The following is a 24821-nucleotide window of genomic DNA, read 5'->3' as shown; positions in this document are numbered from 1 at the left end:
GGGATGGGCTGCTTCCTCATAAAGTCCATCTGAAGCAGTGGGATTATTCTCGGTCTGGACGTAGAAAGGAGGGCAGATGAATACATTTATTTTATTCTAATGAAATTGAAATAACCAATATTTTCAGAATCAGAATCAGAAATCCTTTAATGTCCCGCAGATGGGGACATTTGTTTGTCACAGCAGTGTCGGAATATTACAAGAACAGAGCAATAGCAAAATAGACCATATAAAATAGACAATATAATTCAAAAGGAAAGCCAAATTGAACCTAAATCCCCCCTTTATTGTTGTTAAACACTCCTTAACTCGGCCTTGTGTAATGCGAGGCCCAACAAAACTAAATCCCATAATATTTTTGCAGTGCAACATTTTAACTTGACGATACATCCACACACACACACACACATACCCAGTAGGTGATTTGTTTATTTTTAACAGGGGGGATGGCCCAATGGGAGCACCATCCTGCCTCGACACACCTGTACACCTCCCAAAGAACATTGTTGCAGGACACCTTAACCATAACTGTGACATTTATAATTCTACAGTTCCATTTTATCCAGTTACCTTCCTTCTCTCCCTACTACAAAGGTCTTTTTATAACTGTATTAAAGTAATGGGTAAATACACCTTTAAATTGTATGCAGATCAGTATTGTATGCAAATTAGCAGAGCCCGACCAATTTATCAGTATTTGGCTTTATTGATTTACCATCTGATTTATAAGGTTTTAGGTGTAATCACATAGTTTGTCCTGCAGAGTGCGTTTTAAAGGGGGATAAAACAGTTGGTGCTGGTCTTTTTTTCTGTTTTTATACAATTATGAGTTTGTACAGATTGTTTTATTTTGAAAATTGGCCGGATGCTCTATGCCGTTCCTGTGTATCTGACTTCCTGTTGGCAGGATCTGCTCTGTGCAGCTTGTTGCAGCTTTCGTCAAAAATAAACCAGGCAGCCGTGCCCGGCTTGACTCCACTGTGTGTCGGCGCCGGCATGGCCGCTTGTGATTTGTAACACAAATTCTGCTGCTAGCGGATGGAGAGTGATGGAAGGTTAACAAGGGGGATGCTTATTGGTGATTTTGCTAGCAAGGGGGGCGGCATCCCCCCTAAAATCACCTACTGCGCATACCGACATACAAACACACATACACACATTATATATATGCCTGCATACACACTACAAAACTATGAGGAAGAAAATACACATTTTGAAGTGACGTTTGGAAAGAGCCCTTTGACTACCAGACCTAAATGGTGATTTCTGTCTGTCTCCTGCACCCTGCGGATGCACATTTGCGTAACACCAGTTGATCAAGAGACGTCTGGACCTGGTTTTATCGCTATGTTAAATGTGTGCCCCATACCTCCCCCCACCTGTTGATTGAATCTGCCATTCTTTGTTGTGACTGTATAAAATGCGACTGTTTCATTTGCTCTGGGTCATCTCATCGGCTATCACCTGCTCTGTGCCTGTCAGCTCACCAGTTTACCGGTATTCTTTGAATAAACACATCACCACAGCAAACTGCTCAACAGGACTCGAATGATTTTCTTCAAAAACTACTCCTAATACAGACAACATATGAACATCTTTATAGACACTAATTTAATGAACGACAAAAAGAGACGCCGAGGCTAACAGCATTTGGCTAGCATGGGGCTAACAGCCCATGGCTTGGCATACCGAGAGGAAAAAAGCCATATAAGTTCTTCTTGGTCATCTAACAGAACAGAGATGCTACCTACCATTTTACTCGAATGCAAGATTTTTCTTTGTGATTCCAAGGCCTTTGATATTTAGCTTTAGAAGTAATTTAGCTTTACTTTTGCTGACCGAGGAGCTAAAGTAGCGGTCTTCTCTAGCTCAGTGGGTAGAGCGAACGTCCCATGTGCTAAGGCGCACAATGCGCATGCCTACGCGCGCCCAGGGCACACGCACTGTTGAACGCGCATCGTTGAACGCGCACTGTTGAACGTATATTAAGGCCACCAGGTGTCAGCCTAGTCTCAAGTCATGTCTGCTCAGATACTTTGAACTTCCATGAATTCGATTACATATTCCACTGTAAGACGAGATTGGCTTTATTTATCCTGGGGAAGTTCACTTGTTATGTTTTAAGGGGAAAACGGCACCTTCTAATAAATAACAAAAACAATTTCAGCTTACCTGGGATGTTTCAAAGTGATTGGATTGTTAGTTGCTCCCTCAGAAAGTTCGTTGGTTGGGTGTGTTGTTTAGCTCAGTGGGTAGAGCGCACGTCCCATGTGCTAAGGCTCTGCAGCTGACCCAGGTTCGACTCCTGGCCTAGGTCCCTTTGCTGCGTGTCACTCTCCCTTTCTTTTCCTGTCATGTCTTCAGCTGTTCTATCAATAAAGGCCAAAAAAATATTTAAAAAAAATAAAGTTCATTGGTTAAGCGAGATCCAAATTGTCCTGGGAAGGGAACACCCCAAGCTGTTTCCCACCCTGCACACAGCTGATCTGAATTTCTTAAAATCATTCCAGGGGTTGTGAAAAATCAGCCCAAAACAAAGAAAGACAGCCCGACTTAAACAGTGGGACTGCTACACAGTTAAGTCCTGACTGCAGTCCCAAACACACTTGGGAGAATCGTAGCATCCACATTTGTAGTCCGAACTGTACTATCACCTGCAGAAAAAAAAAAAATATATATATATATATATAATGTCAGTGTGACAGAGAACAATAAAGTTAACCTGCTTTTAAGCTGAATTGACCCAATTGACTGTTGACTGTTTGAGCTGTTCAAGGACACTATCTGTAACCCTATTTATCAGGTACAATTAATATTTTAAAAAATATGCAAGAAATAGCCAATAAGCCAATTTTATAATGTAACATCAAAATAACTGGAAGAAACTGCCGATAAAGAATCCAGAGTAAAATCACTGAACTCTCAGCTATTCTAAGCTTCTCTAGCTTCTTAAATCACAAATAACACTCATTAAAGAAAAAACTTAAACATATGATTAATATATAGCCTCCTTAAATGATTTACCTCAGAGAGTAAGCCTGTTGCCATACTCAAGTGTAGGAGCCGTAGACTGGACTGCTCCTTTCAGGTGTGGCACAGTGCAGTACATGTGAATCTCACTTCCTGCATCCACCAGGTGGTTGAGCCAGTTTACCACTCCTCCTTAATTGTTCTCTTCAGGTCAATCTGACCCGTTTTCAAAAGTTAATATGTCAGAACTTTGGTTTTCTTCCATATAATTGCCTTTAAATTACATGGATGGTAGGTTCCTTACTATGCTCTTTCAAGTTAAATTCATTATGACTATTTTGTTTAAATTATACCTGTTTTATTAAATTGTATATAATTTGTGGTCTTCCTGGGTCAATTTGACCCGGCCACATTTAGTGGTGCAGTGGGTCACACTATTGTGCTTTCCAGAACAATGACCACACACACATACACACACACACACACATACACACACACACACACACACACACACACACACACACACACACACTGGGTATTGCATTGCATTGGGCCTCCAGACAGTACACAAGCTACACCTTTGATATACCTTTTTCCAATTGGGGACAAGATAACAATAAACAAAACAAAACAAAAAAATAGTTTACATCATTCTTGTGGAATTTCACATTTCACTCTGAGACTGCACAATGAAGACAACCCACACTGGATCACAGATTCTTGAAGTAATTTCTAACCCTGTGGAGGAGGAGAGAGATGAGGAACAACCTGCAGAAGAAGAGGAGGAAGTATTAGGCTAGAGCAGCGGTCCTCAATAGGCGGCCCCCGGGCCGCATCCAGCCCGCCGGCCTCCTGTTTGTGGCCCCCATACTGTTATTCCTTCACCGTGTGTTTTGTTTGGGTCAGCAAGTGTACACCGAGACTTGTCTCCATGCCAACGTTACAAAGACAGCTGGGTCACTCACCGTTGCGATCGCAACTTTTAACTTTCACTTTCGTTTTCGGAGCAGTTCGCGTATTCACATTTTGCCGGTGGCAAGAGATTGAGATGGCGTGTTCCAAGTAAACTGCTATAATAAAGTGGACAGTGAGAAACGGCAACTCATAGAAGTAGGAACTTAACATTTCTATTCATTCTCCCTCCGACCAGGACAGAACGCACGGGTCTGACAGTGCAGCAGTGACACACACTTATGTTGTTTAACATGTTCTAGCAAGTCTCATCATACATTATCACCTGTAGCGTAACGGACGGGGAGTTCGTCCCGGCAAACACCCTTTCACTCACGGTGCCAAAATTTGTATCATCCTTGTTAAAACTCAACATCATTTAATCACAGAACAAATGACGTGAATTAACCCACAACCATCTTACATATCATCTTATTCAAAAACACATTCACGAATCATAATTACACCAACATCAACAGAATACCCAAGATCCATTGCGCCACAGTCCACAAGGGGCGTTACAATATGCCAGGAGAAGCTGTGATGAATGCACTGAAATCGTCATATCAAGCTGCAAGCAGGATTCTTGTCACATCTATATCACAATGAAATTATATAATGCATGATGAACTGATGGACACAATGTTTGAAGGCAAACAAAAAGAGTAAATATTCAACTATGTATTTTGATTTATGTTAAAATGGAAATTACATTTTATTTTAGTTCGTATTTTGTTGTTTAGAATGAAAAGGACGTTTTGTTTTGAATATTACAGTATTATTACATGTGGCCTGGCCGACCTCAATACATGGACCTTTGAGTCATTAAAAAAAATCTTTGTGGCCCTTTAAGGTTTGTATTTGAGTACCCCTGGGCTAGAGGAAGAGAACATCACTGAAAATGATGAAGATTTTGCTTGAACTGACGAGGAGGAATCGAGTGATGAAGAGGAGCCTGCTGAAAATGAAAATATTTTCCAATCCAAAGATCGAAATGTTCTGGGGAACAAAAATGGAAATGAGGTATCTGGAGGACAACACATTCTGACCTACTTAGGTTAGATTCAATCATGACTGATCTACTTAGTTTGAATTCAATCATGACCAATTGATTTTTATTGTGTGAATGAAGGTCCAGGAGTTGGCTTCCAATTGTGAGGGGCCAAAGGTAACAGACGGTAAAGTGCTTAGCTAAGTTTGACCTGCATTCCAAATAGTGAGAGATGCCTAACACAGGTCAAACTCCTTTTTTAGTCCATTAGATAATTTGGCAAGGGAACAAATCAGAAGAAGTGGGTGTCCTTGAGAAGAGACTCTAAAAAAGGCCCTGACAGAAGGAACAGGGGGGTGGCACTTGGTAGACCTCCTAAGAGCAAAGGCTGAGGTTTTGATGGAGCAGAGGGCAAAGCATTTTGGCATTGTTTTGTCCACAGATTTGATAATATCAGAATGCGGCCGCTTCTGATCTGGACTCAAGGCTTTAGGTTCTGTTTTAATAAAGATTTCTCTATCATTCCACCCAGCCTTGCCTCCGCAGAATTCTTTTATCATCAAACTGCATGCCAACACCTCTGAGGAGGGAAGCCCAGAAACTACAGAAACTCTGACATGGCCCCCATAAAGCTTTGACTGATGAAGAAGCCGGGCAGCAGTTCTTGTAAGCAGAGTATCTCCCATCTCACGTGAGTTGTCTTCGTGCTGAAAACGTGACTTCTCGTGCACGTGACGCCCGAGACGCAAGAAGATAGCAAAATATATATTTTTACTAAGGCAAATGACAAAAATAATAGTAAGGCACAGTGACTTGAATAAGTGATTTTAATCTGATTACTGGTTTGGAAATATTACTGCGTTAGATTACTCATTACTGAAAAAAGTGGTCAGATTAGAGTTAGAGACGCGTTAACGGCGTCACTGATTGTGTAGTTTAAGTGCAACATGGAGCTTTAGAATGCCAGTTATAACAGCCCACATATTAAAAATGTCAGGTTTAAATTGGGCTCGGGCTCATAATTACAGTTTATGTGTCGGGCCGGGCTGGGCTCGGACACAACGTGCACGGGCTCATATCGGGTCGGGCTTGATATTTTGGGCCTGAACTAAGCTCTATACCACAATCACTTGAGACAAAGTCATTCAGTCAGTCACTTTAAAGGGGGTGAATACTTATGCAATCACTTATTGTACATTAGGCCTATATATTTTTACATTTTTTGTGATGACGTGATGCATAGTATGAGAAAACTTGTGTGTGTACTCCTTTACAACAAGTTGACTCAAAGTCACTTTCTCTTCGTCCTGGCCTGTGCACCTGTTTTTCAGAAACTCCCGTGCAACTGTGAACTGTGCCTCAACCATTTCTGTGTTTGTTAAATCCAGTAGTGGTTTCACTTTGTTGGCCTCCAGGAAATTCTCACTGATGGGGTCCAAAGCGTTCAAAGCTGCCATGTATTTCCCATTACGCTCGCGGAAACGCGCAGCCATTTCACTCAGAAGTCAAGTCGATGATGCCAAAAAACAGCTTCTTACACTCCTGTTGAATGTCTATTTCGCGCTTCCCAAGGCGTTCACTCACCACGTAGTCTTGAAGAGTCCTGGTGGCCTGCTGCTGTCGTTTTAGAGGAGCAGGCACGCCATCACCTGCATCCCCACTGTCAGCCCACAGTTTCAGAAATTCCACATCTGATCGTAGATCCTCTATGCAAGAGGAGGCACTTTGAATGAGCCCGACTGCGGTGATTAGATCCGTTTCTTCGGCTTGCAGCATCCGATTGGCTGGGTCCATCAGCCCCAATACTGTGTGCATCTCACAGGTGAGAAATTTGAAGCTCTGTTGTGTGATGGCCTTCTGAAGTCCAACAGCTTCCAATTTTCACATCAGCACTTGCTCCTGTGGTTCCGATTTCTTTCAGGAAGTCCACCAGTGCGGTGTGTGACTTCAGCACCACAGACACAGTGTCAAGGTGTCCAGCCCATCACTGCTCTAACAGCCTTTGAAGCTTCTCTCTTTTGTACTGTGCCGCTACAGTGGGCTTTTTCAGAAATTTATAAAGGGAATTGCACACGTCAAGACCAGCATTTGACAGTTCATTGAGCATAACATTAGTGAGTGACTGGGCATCACACTTGTCTGTTGTCTGCATTGATAACAGCCTCTCTTGCACTTTAAAGTCCTTGTCCACATAATGCACAACTATAGATACATTTTCACTGCCTGTCAGGTCTTTAGTTCCATCCACCTTGAGTGTAAACCATGACTCCCCAACATCTTTAACAATTTGCTCTGTTACAATCGTGCTCATCAGTTCAATTATGTGACTTTGCATATCATGTGATGTGTAAGTTGCGTTTTTTGGAATTGTACTGAAAGCCTTTGCTAGCTCTTGGTTTTGCCTCAGAGTGTAATCAAACAGTGAGAGAAACAGTCCGCTGCCCGCCTCATCTCTGCTATAGACTGAATCCACGTCACCCCACAGTGGCAGTTCGTTTGAGACGAGAAATTCAATTATGTCTACAATTGCAGACACATACAGGCGGTTTCGCGCAAGCTGATCAGAGTTAACCATGGTTGAAATTTCACTGCCTGTGTTGCATCGCATTTCCTTCTCTTTACAGCTAGCCATACATGCTTGGTGCTCTTTGCTGTTACTATTACTATGGGTTCAAGGACCACTGGAAACTCGGAATTTGAATTTCCAAAACTGTTCATTATGGTTTTAACAAGTCAGTGGAGTTTCTTCTGAGTTTTGAGTTGTTTTGAACACATCATAGACTGAAAACAATATAAAAAGAATGAAAATACTACATTTTGACTGAGGGAGCGGGAAAGTCTGTGTGAGGGGGCGACTTTATTATCTTATCAGTTGTGAAATGCAGTTAAACCAGTTCTCGGTCTAAATTTGCTGCCAGCTTCTGGTTTGAGGCAGTGTTGTTCAATGCAGTTTCCTCTTCTCTTCTTCCTCTGCCTGTTTACTGTCAAGTGATTCTGACACAGCTCCATTTGGAGGTAGACATCCTGTTTGAGCTCATCTGGACTTTAACAGGTCAGAACTCTGACAGGTAACAGGACACACCTTTGATGAAGAAACTGCTGTCATGGAGCTATCTTGATGACAGCAGTGATTCAATATTTCCACAATGTTACTTCCTGTGTGTACATCTGTATTTTCATTAGTTGACTCTTCTCTGATCTATCAGGTACAATACGACAGGCAGGCAGACTGGCATGTAGACAGGTAGGTAGACAGGTACAGGTAGACGGGCAGGTACAGTCAGATGGTTACAGGTAGACAGACAGGTAGATATGTACATGTAGACAGGTAGACACAAAGGTGCAGGTAGATAGGTAAAGTAAGACAGCTGTGACTTTTTGGTCAACCTGAGCCTCTTCATGTTTACTGTGATTTTTATCAGTTTTTCCTCGTGTGTTTTAAGTCGCTGAGAAAACAACTCGTGCCAACTTGTGCCAACAAACCAAGTCGACCTGTTTGTTCAGATGAAGGTTTGTTATCTTGTTGTCAGTTGTGAAACGCAGGAAAACCAGTTTTCAGTCTTGGCTCTGATGCAGCATCTGTAATGTAACTTAAAGGAGAACTTCGGTCGATTTCAACATGCAGCTTTATCGCTCAAGCTACCCTTGACTAGCCAGTACCGAAAATGCAAACACTTTTGGTGCACCTCTTACAGCGCTCCTTGAACGGAGAGTTAGCATTGACAGCTAATAGCATGGGGTCAGAACTTTACACTGTGTTTTAAGCATCTTAACATGCTCAAAATCTCACCCCAGAAGGTATGCAACATCAGCAGACACCTTACAACACAGCACTGTAGCGTGTATGACTCACAATGAATAAAAAAGTGGTTAAAACAGTGTGTTTGTGCAAGCAGCTATATACCATTGTTGACATCCATGTCATAGACCAAACTAGTAGATCCGTCGAGCGTGCGCGTACTCCCTCACTGGCAGCGACAGAAACTTGAATTTTGCAGACAGAAACGTATTCCAGCATTTTCGTTTTTCTGTTCATTACATGCATGTTCATGTTACAGCCTGTCATGAGCCATTAGCCTTACAATAGCCTGATATGAGTCTATTCGCTCTGCACCGAGAGCTAGCTTGTCTGCTCATGCTAATGGTTCTTACAGAGAGCAGAGCAGAGAGTCCGTGATGATCCAAGCAGCGCTAGTTACTGAAAATGGTACGAGATTGTGCAATGCCCAATTGTGGCAATAGAATAAAGAAATATAAGAATATAAGCCTCCACCGTTTGCCTCTCTATGACCCCAAAACATCACTGTTGAGGCTGGTCGTCCTTCAAATAGACGTGCAAACTCCGTTTGAACTCTGTGCGGGTGACACACTGTGCGTTATCCTGGGACACATTAGGCTGTAAGATGTCCCACTCCTTACAGCATAGGCTTTCCTCTTCTGTATCCATTTGGACACAACATCCAGAAGAGCACCACCAGGTCGCTGATGTCCTTGACCGTGAAGCCGCCTCTGTCTGCTCCGCTGTCTGCGCCTCTCTCTCCGCTCTCTCGTTCTCTAGTGCAAGTAACTCCTCATCTGTAAACCCCGGTACGAACAAATATGGACTACCGTCAAATTTAAAAGGTTCATCGTCGATGTCTTTCACTTCGACATCAGACAAGCTCTCTGTCGTGACTATTTCGGAAACAGCCTCGATCATCACGGACTTTCTGCTCTGCTCTCTGTAAGAACCATTAGCATGAGCCACCAAGCTAACTCTCGGTGCAGAGCGAATAGACTCATATCAGGCTATTGTAAGGCTAATGGCTCATGGCAGGCTGTAACATGAACATGCACGTTATGAACAGAAGAACGAAAAAGCTGGAATACATTTCTATCTGCAAAATTCAAGTTTCTGTCGCTGCCAGTGAGGGAGTAAGCGCACGCTCGACGGATTGACTAGTTTGGTCTACGACATGGATGTCAACAAACGGTATGTAGCTGCTTGCACAAACACACTGTTTTAACCACTTTTTTATTCATTGTGAGTCATAACGCTACAGTGCTGTGTTGTAAGGTGTCTGCTGATGATGCATACCTTTTGGGGTGAGATTTGGAGCACGTTAAGACGCTTAAAACACAGTGTATGTTCTGACCCCATGCTGTTAGCTGTCAATGCTAACTCTCCGTTCAAGGAGCGCTGTAAGAGGTGCGCCAAAGTGTTCGCGTTTTCGGTACTGGCAGGTCAAGGGTAGCTTGAGCGATAAAGCTGCATGTTGAAATCGACCGAAGTTCTCCTTTAACCTGTTCGCACCCACCTATTTTCAGTAACTTCACCTATTTAGCATACCCAAATGGAAAAGCTGATAACACAAGAACTACAAGTCCGAGATGGATGTATGATACGCCATTTGAAAGCTGACAACCTCTAGTTTCTGTGAATGTGTTTATTTAGCATGTACCATACACACAACCAAAATGACATCAGTTCAAACATGGCTCTAAAACATTTTTTTTGTCTTCGAAAATAATAGGTCACATTTGAATAACAATAACTAGGATGTGCTTTATGTAAGGCATATGGCAATATAGCACATACCTTCCTCATCTTGTCAACTACACCTGGGTGAAATTTTAGACTTCTAGGCCTACCCTTATGGGAGTTATGGAGGTTTTAGTTTGTGGTGTCACTGGCGTCCACGAACCTCTCCAAAACGTCTCCAAATGGCCAAATTGTGCCAAATGCTTTTACTCACTTCTGTGACACTGGAAACATTACTGAAGCATTCTGGTGACTATAAAACCTTTCTCCATGATTCAAAACATAATTTATTCACACATTCATTTGATGGGTGGTTGGAGGGGTTTCCACACGCTTCTAGGTGGCCATATTGAGATATTGTCATGTGACAAGACACTACAGAATAGTTACCATTATACAAAAATGACAGACTATACTGAACTGAATTTCAAACAAGGATTGTATTATCTATCAATACACTATTACTGTATGTATAACTGTGCCAATATCAACAAAATATTAGTGTTTGCCATCAAAGTCCCAAGCACTGCGTCGGTGAAAAACAGTCTGAAAAACTGCAGTGGACTGGTTGCCACTCTGGTCTCCTGCTGTGGTCCGGGCTGTCTCACCGGCATGAAGGCAACTTGAGCAGGCTCAACGTCGTCATCCCCCACATCATGCCACTGTTGTTCCTCCGTGTGGGAGCTATGTGCTCTGGAGGATCCTCCTCTTCTGCCCCTCCCCCGGGCACGTCTGGCAGCACGGGAACGTCCAGCAGTTGGTGTAGAAGCTGCAGCTTCCCCTGAGCCAGAGGGGGCAGTGAAAGATGCAGCGGGGGAGGTAGCACTGGTGGATGCAGACGATCGTTGCCGCATCTGCCGACCACCTTCAGCAGGAGATGGGGTTTGGCGTCTGAGTGTCCTACTTTGAGGCTCCCAATCCACGTCACTGTCAGACTGTGACCTACAAAACACAATGCAATGCACAAATGTTACCAAATATAATGAAAAAATATATAAATGCATTTCAATGGGGTGTTATTTACATAGGAAACAAATAAACACGGATATGATATTATATATTACACAAAAACATCAGGGAAATAACTGTACATAAACAGAATAATTGAATTGGGGGAATATTCCCAGTGTCTGGTCAGTGAAAAAGATCTAGTTCAATTTGTTTACAAGCTTGAAAAAAAAAATCTAAATAAAAGGGAATTAGAGGATAGTCTGTCCCGGGGGGTGGGGGAAGAGAGAGACACGGACGGACGGACGCTCATCGCCGTCAGCCGGGGGACGGTCGCTCGTCACCGTCACGCGCGGAGTATAGCGCCGCTGACCTAGCGGTTTAGCGGTGTAGCGCCGCTGTTCCACCGTCTGGGGAGAACCCTACTTAGGCGGGAGGCAAAAACGCTTGGGCGCCGCGGCTAAGCCGTATAATGGCAGGGAAAACCCTGACATTATAGAATAGGATTACAAGGATTACATAACTTTGGTTGAGTAGTTGAGTAGCTAGCTAGCTAGCTAGACTTAGCAAGGCTAATTAGGCCCTGGGGCGCTAACCATTTAGCATCATTTATGACATGCTAATGTATACTGTACTGTTTACTGTAATCATAAAAAAAACCCCACCCACTAACTTTCATTCAAATTTCACTCATGGCTAAATAAATAAATAAAACATGATCAAAGATAACGTTACTCACCGATCTAAGATGTCGTCATGTCCCTGAGCGAACATCTCTCTCTCAGAGTCATACTCACTGTCTTGACTCTCATCAGATGATGCTATAGTTCATTCCTGGTCATCTTCTCGGATATATTTGGATTTCTTCCTGGCTTTCGGCATTGTAAACTCTGAAAATGCCTACGAAGAAATGTAAATGTTTGCTGCGTCTCTTCACCGTGCGTCTGCTGCGTAAAGTCCGCCCACGAGTCGCCAGACGCACGGAAACCCCTCGGCTCATAAATACCTGACCTGGGCACGCCTGCCCTCATTAGAAAGGTAAAATAATTGGCTAGAAGCCTGAGTTATTGACATGTCGATAGCCAATACGCTATTCCTATACTAAGGCAACGAAAAACAGTAAACAAAGTCTATTGGTCCTTCAAACAGGCAGCGCTCGATCTACTTCAGGGGCTCTGCTGGGGTGAAAACTGAACAGAAAAAGATGGGGACACTTTTATTTTGTAGCTAGCAAAGTGATGAAAACAAGCATACCCAACATCACCATACAGGAACTAGAAAACATTTCGGTGCGGCCGGTAAAGTATGAACTTTATATGCCGGACAAAGTTGGCAGACGGTAAACAAATGGACTTTACAGGACGATATTCACAAGCTGGAATAATTTTATGAAAAACCATTTTGATGCTTTTGATCAGTGGATTCTTACGGACAACTGGAATATAGATAATTGAGGAATGGACACATATTACGGCTTTATGGCCGCTTCAAAGGTAGGGAGTCGCCGTGTGTTTCTTGTGTCTCACGTTTACCATGCTGGTGAATATCAATGATTTATGGTTTGGTGCTCATGATTTCTGCAAAATCAACTGGATGAATGAATTGCGGAGATTCTCCTCTTTCTAACGACGTATAGTATGTCCATATTGATGAAAGTTGAAGCGGGATACGTCACTGCGCAGTGTAGACATACAGTCATTTATCTGAAATCGCCCGTCGGCGGGCGGGTGGGTGCGGAGAGGTTAAGTTACATTACAGATGCTGCATCAGAGCCAAGACCGAAAACTGGTTTCCCTGCGTTTCACAACTGACAACAAGATAACAAACCTTCATCTGAACAAACAGGTTGACTTGGTTTGATGGCACAAGTTGGCACAAGTTGTTTTCTCAGCGACTCAAAACACACAAGGAAAAACTGATAAAATCACAGTAAACATGAAGAGGCTCAGGTTGACCGAAATGTCAGAGCTGTCTTACTTTACCTTTCTACCTGCACCTTTGTGTCTACCTGTCTACCTGTACCTGTCTACCTAGTTCTAAAACAAATGTAGTTGAGTAAAAAGTACAATATTTGCCTCCAAAATGGGGAAGAGTCAAGTTGCAGTGCAGATGAATCAGGAGCTGCAGTGTCCGGCTTAGCTGGATAGACTGACGAGAGAGAAGCTGCAGACTGGAACATGAACTACTGTTGACTGCTCACTGTCATGGTGCTTTTTCCTCTTCTGGTGACCAGATGTTCCTGGTGAGATAAAGGGATGAAGCAAAATCTCCATCAAAGTTTAAAACAATTACACCTGCATTCACACAAGGGGAAAACATGTTGCATCATTTATGGGGCTCAACAGTACTACTAGTCAGAATGCAGTGTCATTATAGGATCGTTGTGTGAGTGTTGCTGGTGAAATAAGAGTAGAGTGGAGTGAGTTGGTCAGTGTTTGAACACAGAGTGGTTGTCAACTGTGTAGCTCCACTTGCTGATGATGATGGAAACCTTTTCTGCCTGAATCAGCCTGTGGAGGAGGCCGAGACGAGCTTTTGTTCTCCCGCTGTCTGACACACCGAACGCAGCTGGAGAGCAGCTGTTCTCCTGGATGTAGGACCCCCTAAAACGAGGCTGTAACATATGCTGAATTTACAAGATTCACACAGTTTATTAAGGTTTTCTGAACTCAACAACTCACAAAATGGAGTGATTCTTTCTGGAGACTTCCTCTCCTTTCTCCCCTCCCTGCTGCTGTTGACTGTAGCTGATGTGACGTATAATATGATGGTGTTCAGGTTCTTGTTAATAATCATCAGATACATGTTATCCTGGAAATTCAAAGTCCAAACACTCAAATGTGGCTCACCATTTACTATGATGTCATTACATAAACTGAACCCTCAGTGTTGAGATGTTTTCATCTGGTGGTTTGGAAGTAAACTGCAGGATGTCAGTTGTATTAACACAGGAGGTTCACATGGAATAAAAACACCAACATTAATGACTTTATATCATCTACAATAATATTGTGTCTTGATCATCTGAATATTAAAATAAACTAAAGATATGTGTCAAGTAAAGTTATGAAGAGCATGAAGTGACTGAAGTACCTCAGAATTGTAGTTATGTATAGTACTCGAGTAAATATACTTTCCTCTACTGTTACTGGTGTTACTAGAACCGATATTCCAGTCGTGTCTTGATGGTTAAACTGGTGTTCAGAGCAGACGACTCACTTCCAGTCTGATGCTCCATGACACCATCTATTGGACAGACAGTAGAAGTGCAGCATTCATGTGACTGATATGAAGCAGCCAATCAGAGGAGGAGCAGCTGATATTCTGACAGGAGACATGATGCTTTGAGTTGATGTTCAGATGAATGATTTGTGTTTCTTCTCCAGATCAAAGTGGGTGTGAGTTGAGCAGCATGAATAAATGTGAGCACAGAGAGGAGGGAGTCCCTCACTCTAAAACCACTGGACCTGGACCTGGAAATGAGCCCAGCTGTGTTTCCTTCAAGAGTAACCGGTCAAAAGGTCATTACATTGATTTTTAAGGACAACAACCTTCTGCTGTAAAGAGGTGAGCTGTTAATAACATTAATATGTGACTGATTAATGTTTTAACTGTCGAGAAAGAAGTTTTTTGCAACCTTTTATTTATATTCTCACTTTAGAAAGCTGCCCAATAGAACCAGCTTTCAACTCTTCATTTCACTTTATTGGATTTGTTGTCCCAGTCAAAGGATGATATTATTGATTAACAACAAAATTCAAAGTGATCCTCAGGGCCAGTGCTGTGCAGCTGACTGAGGTCTGGACTGACGTATTTAACCTGTCACTAGTCCATGCAGCTTTCCCTGTGTGCTTCCAAATCACCACCATCACGCCGGTGCCAAAACAATCCACTGCGGTGAGCCTTAATGACTTCCAACCAGTTGTACTCACCCCCATCATCCCAGGAGTTTAGAGGAGTTATCTCTCTGGAAATGGAAAGCAAGACAGTGGTAAGATGATAGATAAGATAATGACAATTACGTGTCAGTAACGTTAAATTACTGAATTCTGTTAACTTCAGCCAAACTAGCATTAGGCTAAATGTTAATGTTTACTCTGTTATGCTTACGTAACCTAGCTGGCGGACATGGCTCTGTCACGGCCAGGGGATGTCTGGCGGACATCGGCGTCACCACCACCGCCAGCAACGGAGCCCGCAGGAGCAGTCGCCACCCTGGCCTGATCTGTAGCATACACCGCATCACTGCCGTGAGCTGCCGCCTGCTGTTTGTACGGACAGGCGTAGCGTTTATAACCCACATCTCCACACAGGGGGGTCAAGACTCGGAGTTACGGGGGCAATAGCCATTTAGGTATCATTTAGCACTTAAGTATTTGAGTTCAAACCAGTCGGAGTATTTTGGAAGTTATACATGCTGAACATTACTGAGTATTATATTGCTATATTGTGTTTATGAGTTCATCATTTTGTGTGAAAGCACTGTTAAAAATGTTTAAAGGTTAAAAACATGTTACTGTGTTATTTAAAATGCTGTAATTTCATTGTGAATGTGGATGTGAGGAAATTCATGTCTAAATACTGTTAAAAATCTGATAAATAATTGTTTAGATAAGAATACTGTTAAAAAATAGTAAATTCATGGGAAGAATATCTCTATAAATTAAAAAGTTAAGTGAAAAGATCTTGATTAATTGAATCTGATATTATTTCATTTATGATTATCTAATTTTTTATTGCAGACGATAAAGTAATTTGATTTGTTGTTCTGCACAATATGTGTATACTGGTTTTTGGTGACCCCGGATCAGCTGAGAGAAGTTTGAGATTGATGGCGAGCCAAGCCCACCAGGAGAACTCTGAGGAAATCTGTTAGTACACTGGCCAGCTACTACAAGGTCCTCACAGTCAGATCGTCGTGGAGCGCAACAGGATTTCCCAGATAAGCACGTGAACACATAAACTAATACCTACCCGGGTAGTGTACAGTAGAAACACAAGACCAACAACCAGTGTTGGGCACGCTACTTTTAAAAAGTAATTAGTTACAGTTACTGGTTACTTCTCCCAAATAGTAACTGAGTTAGTAACGGAATTACCCCACTATAAAAGTAATTAGTTACTGGGAAAAGTAACTATTGCGTTACGTTTATTTCTTCCCCCTTTTGAGCTCGGCAGTCATTGTAGCGTATTCGGCATCTACATGTGTATTTAAAAATTAATTTCTTCATGGTGGACAGGTGTTATGCCGAGAAGTGCCTGCACGCTGGGATCTGCATGCCCCTGGCACTTCTCGGCATAACACTGGTCAGATTCAGGCAGCTCGCCTCTCGACCCGCCCCCTCACGACAGACACAGTGCAACGAGGCAGAACTCAGAAAAAAGGCCTCTCCGTTATGTAATAGTCCTTGCTATGATGTTATATTGCTGTGGGCTCATATAATAATTCGAAATAATACTGCTAGTAATGGCACTGGTAAAAAAAACACACATACATATATACACTACTCACAATAACTTAGGGATATTGTGAGAGACTCAGTGGATTTCATACATACGGTGTTTGTTTCACTTCAGAGAGTTTTGGGATAGGGAGGTAATTGTATTGGGGTGATGGACACACCTCATTTTGTGTTTTCAACGTAATGGTCTCACTGTGTACAGTGTGCCTTACATATTGGGGCCAATACCAAAAAACTAAAAGACAACCCTTTTCAATGTGGCATCAATTTCAACATTCTGTGGGTATAAAAAGCTGGTATTGTCAGTAAGTCATTCCAAGTTCATCATTCAAACAGCCATGAACACACGACGTCACTTAACGGACGAGCAGCGCCACCTGGCTATAGCGCGCCTTCGGGTCAGTGGCAGGCAGTCAGAAGTTGCTCGTGAACTTGGTGTGTCTCAAAGTGTCATCAGCAGACTTGCATCAAGACACAGAACTACTGGCAGAGTTCATGACAGACCCAGGAGTGGAGCCCCACGAGTGACTGACCGCAACGATGACCAGTACCTAAGGACCTATGCACTCAGACATCGTTATGCAACTGCCACACAGCTGCAGGCCCAGTTACGAGATGTGAGAGGTACAAGGGTTTCCAGACAAACCATTCGAAACTGACTCCACCGCTTTGGCATGAATGCCAGAAGACCGTTGCAGGTGTCTCCACTGACACCAAGACACCGCCGAGAACGTTTGCAGTGGGCACAAGACCATGTGACCTGGACCATGCAGCAGTGGTCTACCGTCCTGTTCTCTGATGAGTGTTGGGTCACCTTGCACAGAAATGATGGTCGTCAGCGTTGCTGGAGAAGGCGAGGTGAGCGATACGCCGAGGTCAACATGGTCCCCAGGGTTCCCTTTGGTGGAGGAAGTGCAACAGTCTGGGCAGGCATCACCAGTCAGCGCAAAACAGATTTGGTTATTGTAGATGGCTCAGTCACTGCACGTTCTTACCTCAGAGACATCATAGAACCCATCATCATCCCCCAATTCCGCCAGCACACCCCCAACTTTCTGTTCATGGATGATAATGTTCCACCACATCGTGCCAGAATTGTCACAGCTCGACTTCAGGAAGTCGGAGTGCCTCATATGGTATGGCCAGCAATGTCCCCTGACCTGAACCCCATAGAGCACGTCTGGGACCAGCTGAAGCAGAGACTGGATGATCGTACCCCACCCCCACGTGACCTGGCAGAACTGCGTGTAGCACTTGTGGAGGAGTGGAACGCATTACCTCAGAACAACATCATGAGGCTAGTGAGGAGCATGAGACGTCGCTGTCAAGCTGTCATTGCGGCAAATGGTGGAAACACCCGCTACTGACATTGTCAATTTTTGTTATTTTGGGCTATCCTTGTTATTGTCTAAATTTTTGGGGTAATACATATTAAACTAATGAAAATGTTTTTTCTTCTCATTCATTATTAGTAATATCAAAGGGAACTTTTACTTATTTCATTAAAATTCAGACCAAATAGGAAAAGCACTCATGTAAATAACAATATCCCTAACTTATTGTGAGTAGTGTATGTATGTATATATATATATATATATATATATATATATATATATATATATATATATATATATATATATATATATATACATACATATATATTATTATTATTATCATTATTATTATTATTATTATTAATAATATTTTTTTTTTTCTTCTTTTTTTTCTTTTCTCCCCCTTTTAGGGGCCCCCCTGTATGACGGCGCCCCTAGCATTTGATACTGCCTATACCCAGGGCCGGCTCTGTACGCAGGACGTCTATATATGCCGGATTCAGGGGCACGACGCAGCAATTCAGCTGAATTTTGCCCCGGGCACATAGGTAGTGTAGAAGTTAAGCACCGAAATAACAATATAACATCCGGTTTCTTTTCAAAATAAAACACTCCGTGTTGACACCAGCACACAAATCTCAAAAAAGAGACAAACACAAGCTCTTCTGCTAATCCTTCGGTGGAGAACAATGGAGCAGAAAATATGACGATGCCTACATAGACCTTGGATTTACCATGAACACGGTCGGAAATGAAGAAAGACCTGATTGTGTTTTATGCCTAAAAACTCTTGCAGCAGACAGCATGAAACCATTTTGATAATCAGGTGATAGTACGCAGAATACTGAAACTCATACAGTGGTTTACTAGAGGTAGTAGTTAAGTCTAATGTGACAGCCTTGTAATTAATTCCTACAGGGATGATGGGATGCAGTGGTGATTAGCTGTATTATTTATTATGTAAGACTAAGCAAGGTGTTTGGGAAGCTGACAGCCTCAGTGTTATAAACTAAGCTATCAGTCTGGTACTCTGCACTATGTCCCTGACTAACCATATTAACTAGGCTAGTGGAAACCATACCAGCACTGACTGTATCACTAGCAGGCTCTAGTCACCTGCAACCTGCTGAGTGCTACATCCCTAGTGTCAAATCTGCTTCATACACTTGTGCTTATGTTTGCATATTACAGGACTTCTGTATTTGGACGTCAGAACTTTTGAGGTCCGATACCTGTTTGAAGCTTCGAGTGCTTTTCTGAATTTACCGGCTTTTTTTGACATGTTCATGTGACAATAGTTTGTACTGTATTGATATATGATGTATATTACAGTAGTAATAGTTACTGTGAGGAGAACTTCATGTCATGTTTGATGCCATTAAAAGCAGAAACAATGGGGCGCCATTTAGCTCAGTTGGTAAAGCAGGCGTCCCATGTGCAGAGGCTTTGTCCTTTGCTGCATGTCACTCCCCCTCTCTGTCTCATCCTGTTTCCTGTCAAGTCTTCAGCTTATCTTTCAATAAAGCCATATGAAGGCCACTGAAATACCTAAGCCAAAACAATGACAGAAATTGTCTCTTAGTTTGAAATCTGCCGTGGTAAACATGATGTGTCCAGATGTGACCAGAGGAACATCTGACTATGAAGCCTGTCTTTCTTTCTGTCTGTCTGTCTGTCTCTCTGTCTGTGGTTCACATGTCTCCAGAACCGTTCATTCAATCTACTTTATACTTGGCAGGTTTGTTGCTGAGGAATCAAAGAAATGCTGTGTTTAAAAATTCTAATTCAATATTATGAACGCTTTGGGAAACATGAAAGTTGTTTGTGTGAATGGTGTAAATAAAGAAACAGTTGAGCATGTCATTATAAATTGTCCTCAGTGTCAGAGGAGGATTCTCAAAGCCATACTCAGTAGATAGAACATCAAATTCAGTATTACAGAAGCATTACAGCTGAATACAGAGTGGGTACAGAGCAATATTTCTTTTCAGAAAAGACCTGAACTATGAAAATGATAAAGATTTTGTTGTTGTTGTTTTAATATGATTATTAATTTATTTTTCAATTGTTTATTGATTTAATCATTTTCTTATTTTATTGATTCCTTTCACGCATCAATATTATTCTGATCCACACTCCAGCTCAGAGGGTGGCGGTTATGCGCAGCTGAAAGTTGCCGTTTTTTTGTCGAGGCTGTGTTGCTGCGGTGAAAGACGGGCACAAGCAGACATATGGGCACAAGGGCACAACCACTGTGCTAGGCTAGCTTTGAGGAAGCTAACCTGGCAACAACAGAAGACCCAGTAATAGGAGATCGGTTCGACAGAATGCGTACAAGTTATAAAACCCTTACCCCCAATTTCCACTGGATACGTCTCCGCTGCGTTGCGTCTCCGCCACGCCAGCGGAGCAAATAGGTTTCACTTTAGTCAATGTGTCAATCCCCACCAGGTCCGCTGCGCTGCGTATCTGCTCTGTCCCAGCTCCGGCAGTCCGGCGCCCTCCGGCACAGACACGCAGGACTCCTATATCTGCCGGATGCCGGAGTGCAACGCAGCAATTCAGCTGAATTTAGCACCGAGCAGACAGGAAGTCAAGCGCTAAAATAACAAACAGCATCCGGTTACCTTTCAAAATAAAACACTCGGTGTTGACACCAGTACATAGGCTAAATCTAAAAAAAAGAGACAAACACAAGCTTTTCTGCTAATCCCTCGGTCGGGAACACTTCGTGTCATTGATTTTAATAACACAGACCTATAACTGCGGTCGTGAGTGATCATGTGATTATCGCGGGAACTCCTCTGCCTCGTGAGCCAGCTGTCTACCGTACTGCGCCGCAGCGGACTCAAACCGCAACTGGTGGGGATTGCCGGACGGTGGACGGCGGAGCAAAACCAGATCGGAGCTGCACGCAGCGGACACGTATCCAGTGGAAATTCGCTACGGTACAAGACCTGACAGACTATGAATGACTCCGAAATCCAACAATAAACAGCTCAGACAGAGAGACGAGGAGAGACTCACTGAGCAACAGCTGTCGAGATTAAGGAAGTCGCCGGAAGCAACGTCCAAAAGCCGCTTCACTGGAAAGAGCTCAAAGTTCAGTCCAGTCCCGGTGTCAGTGGACGGTCATGAGGAGCAATGTGACGACTGGCTGTGAACTGATGCTCAGTAAAGAGGACTTTGTGCTTGTTGTAGTTGTGAAAGGAAGATGAAGATGTTTGCAGTGTTTGTTACCCTCCTGCACGGTAGATAATCCTCATCCCTCTGATCTGATCATCAGCTCCGAATAATGATGCTTTGGTGACAGCATTCACACACAGAGTCTGAGCTGAGCTTCAGCAGCACAGTTTACAGGCTGCACACACTGCAGAGGACCACATTCACTCATGACATGAAATAAGGCTGCTGTCATTGACCCGCTCTGTCTGTGTGACCTCACAGTTTCCCAGCATGCCTCAGCTGTGGAGGTGAACGAGGGGGACCCGTTTGTCCTGTTGCCGTGTGACTTTCCCCCTGATGGACTGGACAAGCCCTCAGTCATGTAGCCGCTACGATCTGGATCCTTCAACCGTCCACCAGCATCAGCAGGACAGTGACAACCTCAAAGACCAAAACCAGCTTTACAGCCGCCGAACATCCATGAAGGATGACGCTCTGGAAACTGGAGACCTTACCCTCAATCTTACAAAATCCCACCTCTCTGACAGCGGCTCCTACACCTGCACCGTCAGAGGGTTCAGTATGGGGATGAAGAGAGAACGTAGAGTGGCGGATGTACAGCTGCAGATCAAAGGTCAGCAACTATCCCTATAAGCTACTGTAGACACAGGTCAGAGGTCAGAGGTCACGTTCTTTATGTTTCTAGTTCCCACAAAACGATTCCCATCCTGGGCCACAGCTCTCCTGGTTCTCCTGGCTGTTGGACTTCTTGTCTGTGGAGCTCTTTTACTACGTTTTAGGCACTATTTCATGTCAGGTATGTCACTAATACTACACTACCCATCATGCAAATGGGCAGCACCTTTACTCAGGTAGTTCCCTGAAAGCTGGAGTCCTCAGTCTGACCATGAACAACCCCACAGACAGAGACAGAGAGCCCAACGCCTGCACCGTCTGCAACAGGGAGGAAGACATCCTGACGGAGAAACAGGTGGAGCTGGAGGTCACAGGTCAGTACTGTAGATACAGGTCAGAGGTCATACTGACATCAATCAGCTCAGTGTTGATCTGAAAGTGATGTTTTTATTTGATCCAGGAGAAAGTTGATGGAATGAGCTGAAAGGATCAACAAATATTTTCATCACTAAGAATAAAGAATTGCAGCTTTAATAGTTTGTATCAGTTATTGATTGATTTTTTCAGAGTCTTTGTCAGTTTCACCAATCAGAGCTGTCAGGTGTCGGGGGGAGAAACTGCAAACATTCACAAACTAATGAGATGAAAATAGAATAGCAGCTGACATGGAGCTGAGTGACAAACGGACTCAATATTGATGCTTCACACCAAATAATGACACCACAACAGTCTAATAATTTTCATTTAAACTGACATATTACTCTAAATCTTCCTTCAAGTTGCTCTGTTTGTTACGCCGGCGACTGAAGGTCCCTTCACCAGAAAGTCTCTGTCCAAACTCTTGCCCTGAATATTCACTTCCTGTTGAAGAAGTTGATCAAAGAAAATGTTAAATTTGATGTCCAGATATGTGAAAGTGACAAAGAGAACCGACAAACAGCAGTTCAGCACTGAGATGAGACATTACTGTGAAGACCACAGGGACAAAACACCACAACACCATCAGGACTCTGATCATGTCCAACACATTGAAAACCTGGATTTACTTCCTGTATTTTTGTCCCCTGTTACCAGCTGGTCTCATCTGGTTCTGTCCTTCAGCTTTCTCTACTAACTTTGTTATCAGTCAGTGAATCGATTCAAAACTGCTGCTGCTGTCTGTACAGCTGATGTTGTGCTTTGTTGTCCTCTCAGTCTGTCAGGAGGAGGTGGAGGTGGAGGAGGGGGAGGAGTCTGTCCAGCTGCCCTTCATTACAACGCCGGACCTGCCAAAACGTGCTACAGTGATGTGGGCCCACGGTTTACCCTCATACAGGATAGTCCACAAGTATAAGAACAGATCTGACCGGCCTAAAGAACGGGACCAGGAGTACAAAGACCGAACAGAGGTGAAGAAAGACCTGCTGAAGACTGGAGACCTCAGTCTGACCCTGAAATACCCCAAAGAAGAGACAGACACAGGAACATACTGGTTTGGAGTCATCAAGGACAGAAAGATCCTGAGAGAGAAAATCGTGAAGCTGAAAGTCAAAGGTCAGTATGAGGATGCAGAACAGTGGTCTGTGTGTGTGTTCCTGTTTGGCTGCTTGTCTCTAACTGTCCTCTGTCTCCTCTGCAGGGAGAATTCAGATCAATGATGAAACAGTGGACATCAGGAACAGAAGCAGATCCACTGATCCGACTCCTCTGATGGCTGATCGATCTGTTCGATCCTTGTGTGAAGGAGAGGTATCCGGGTCCCTCCTTCCTGCTGCTGTCAGACTTTACAGCCAGCGCTGCTCCCAGTAGACCTCACATGTGCACTATGCCAGAAATTACTCAACACATAACCCTACCAACTTTCCCTTCTTTTTTTTTTTTTTCCACTACCTGGACAATTTACCTATACTTTATTTTATTAACGCCACACTACTAATTATTACACTGTTCAGTGTAAAATATAATGTATATACAATGTATGATTCTATTTCTTACATTTTTTATCATATTGTTTATTTTTTACTATTATTGTTTATTGCAATATTATTATTCTTTGGCTGCTGTGACAAAGAAAGTTCTGCATTTGCGGGACAAATAAAGGAATTCTGATTCTGACATGTTGTTTAGATCCTTTGAACTCTGACAGTAAAGTGTAAATACAGCCTCAGATGTACAGACAGCATGTCCACTCTGTGACAGCAGCATGATAATGGATCTACAGCTGTGAGAATGATGGATTCATGAGGCAGCACCACTTTGATTACAGCGCCCCCACGTGGCAACGCTTAATTCTACATGTGTGATGACGTGGAGGACAGTTTATGTGGCTCACATTTAGAAATGGGGCAACAGGAATTCACTCGGTCAGGTATTAAGTCTGGAACACCACAGCTGGATGTCTTTTAAAAAGGAGCAGTACACTCATGTACGTTTGGGCCAGATTTCTCTGGTTTGAAGTTCAGATGATAAAAACAACAAAATGTAGAATTTTACTTTTTTTTTTTTTTTTTTAAATGCCTATTGGGTTTTTTAAGGATATGAAGCATGAACGCTGCTAAAACAAGCCTCTGCGAGAAAGATTCTCACAGAGGTGAGATGATGTTCAGTTTAAGCAGAGCACAAATATAAAGAACACATTGTAGAGAAAATGGAACAAGATGGAAATACACTGAGGAATAAAAAAAATATATACACAAGATGACATTTTCCTTGTTGCCAAGAGTATAATTAAGGCGTTCCATATGAATTACATTTCCGAGCTCCCTCAGCCATTGGTGGAATGTAGGGCTAGACTCAGATTTCCATTATTGTAGAATGAGGCGTTTAGCTAGTAGAGTGCAGAATGAGATGGCCTGAGCGATGTG

At 43.0% G+C, this 24821-nt stretch overlaps 1 protein-coding gene across 1 annotated transcript; it reads left to right on the top strand.

Annotated features, from left to right (window-relative positions):
• The first annotated feature begins 21050 nt into the window (after positions 1-21050).
• On the top strand, positions 21051-23822 carry LOC115566130 (uncharacterized). The gene is made up of 4 exons (XM_030391851.1): positions 21051-21976; positions 22202-22352; positions 23173-23511; positions 23597-23822. The coding sequence occupies exons 1-4, from the start codon at positions 21956-21958 to the stop codon at positions 23764-23766; spliced, it is 681 nt and encodes a 226-aa protein (XP_030247711.1). The 5' UTR covers positions 21051-21955; the 3' UTR covers positions 23767-23822.
• Positions 23823-24821: the final 999 nt, after the last annotated feature.

The sequence above is a fragment of the Sparus aurata genome, chromosome 16 (assembly GCF_900880675.1).
Source record: "Sparus aurata chromosome 16, fSpaAur1.1, whole genome shotgun sequence".
NCBI classification, from domain to species: domain Eukaryota; kingdom Metazoa; phylum Chordata; class Actinopteri; order Spariformes; family Sparidae; genus Sparus; species Sparus aurata.
The sequence above is the reverse complement of the archived record's forward strand: the minus strand, read 5'-3'. Positions and strand labels throughout refer to the sequence as shown.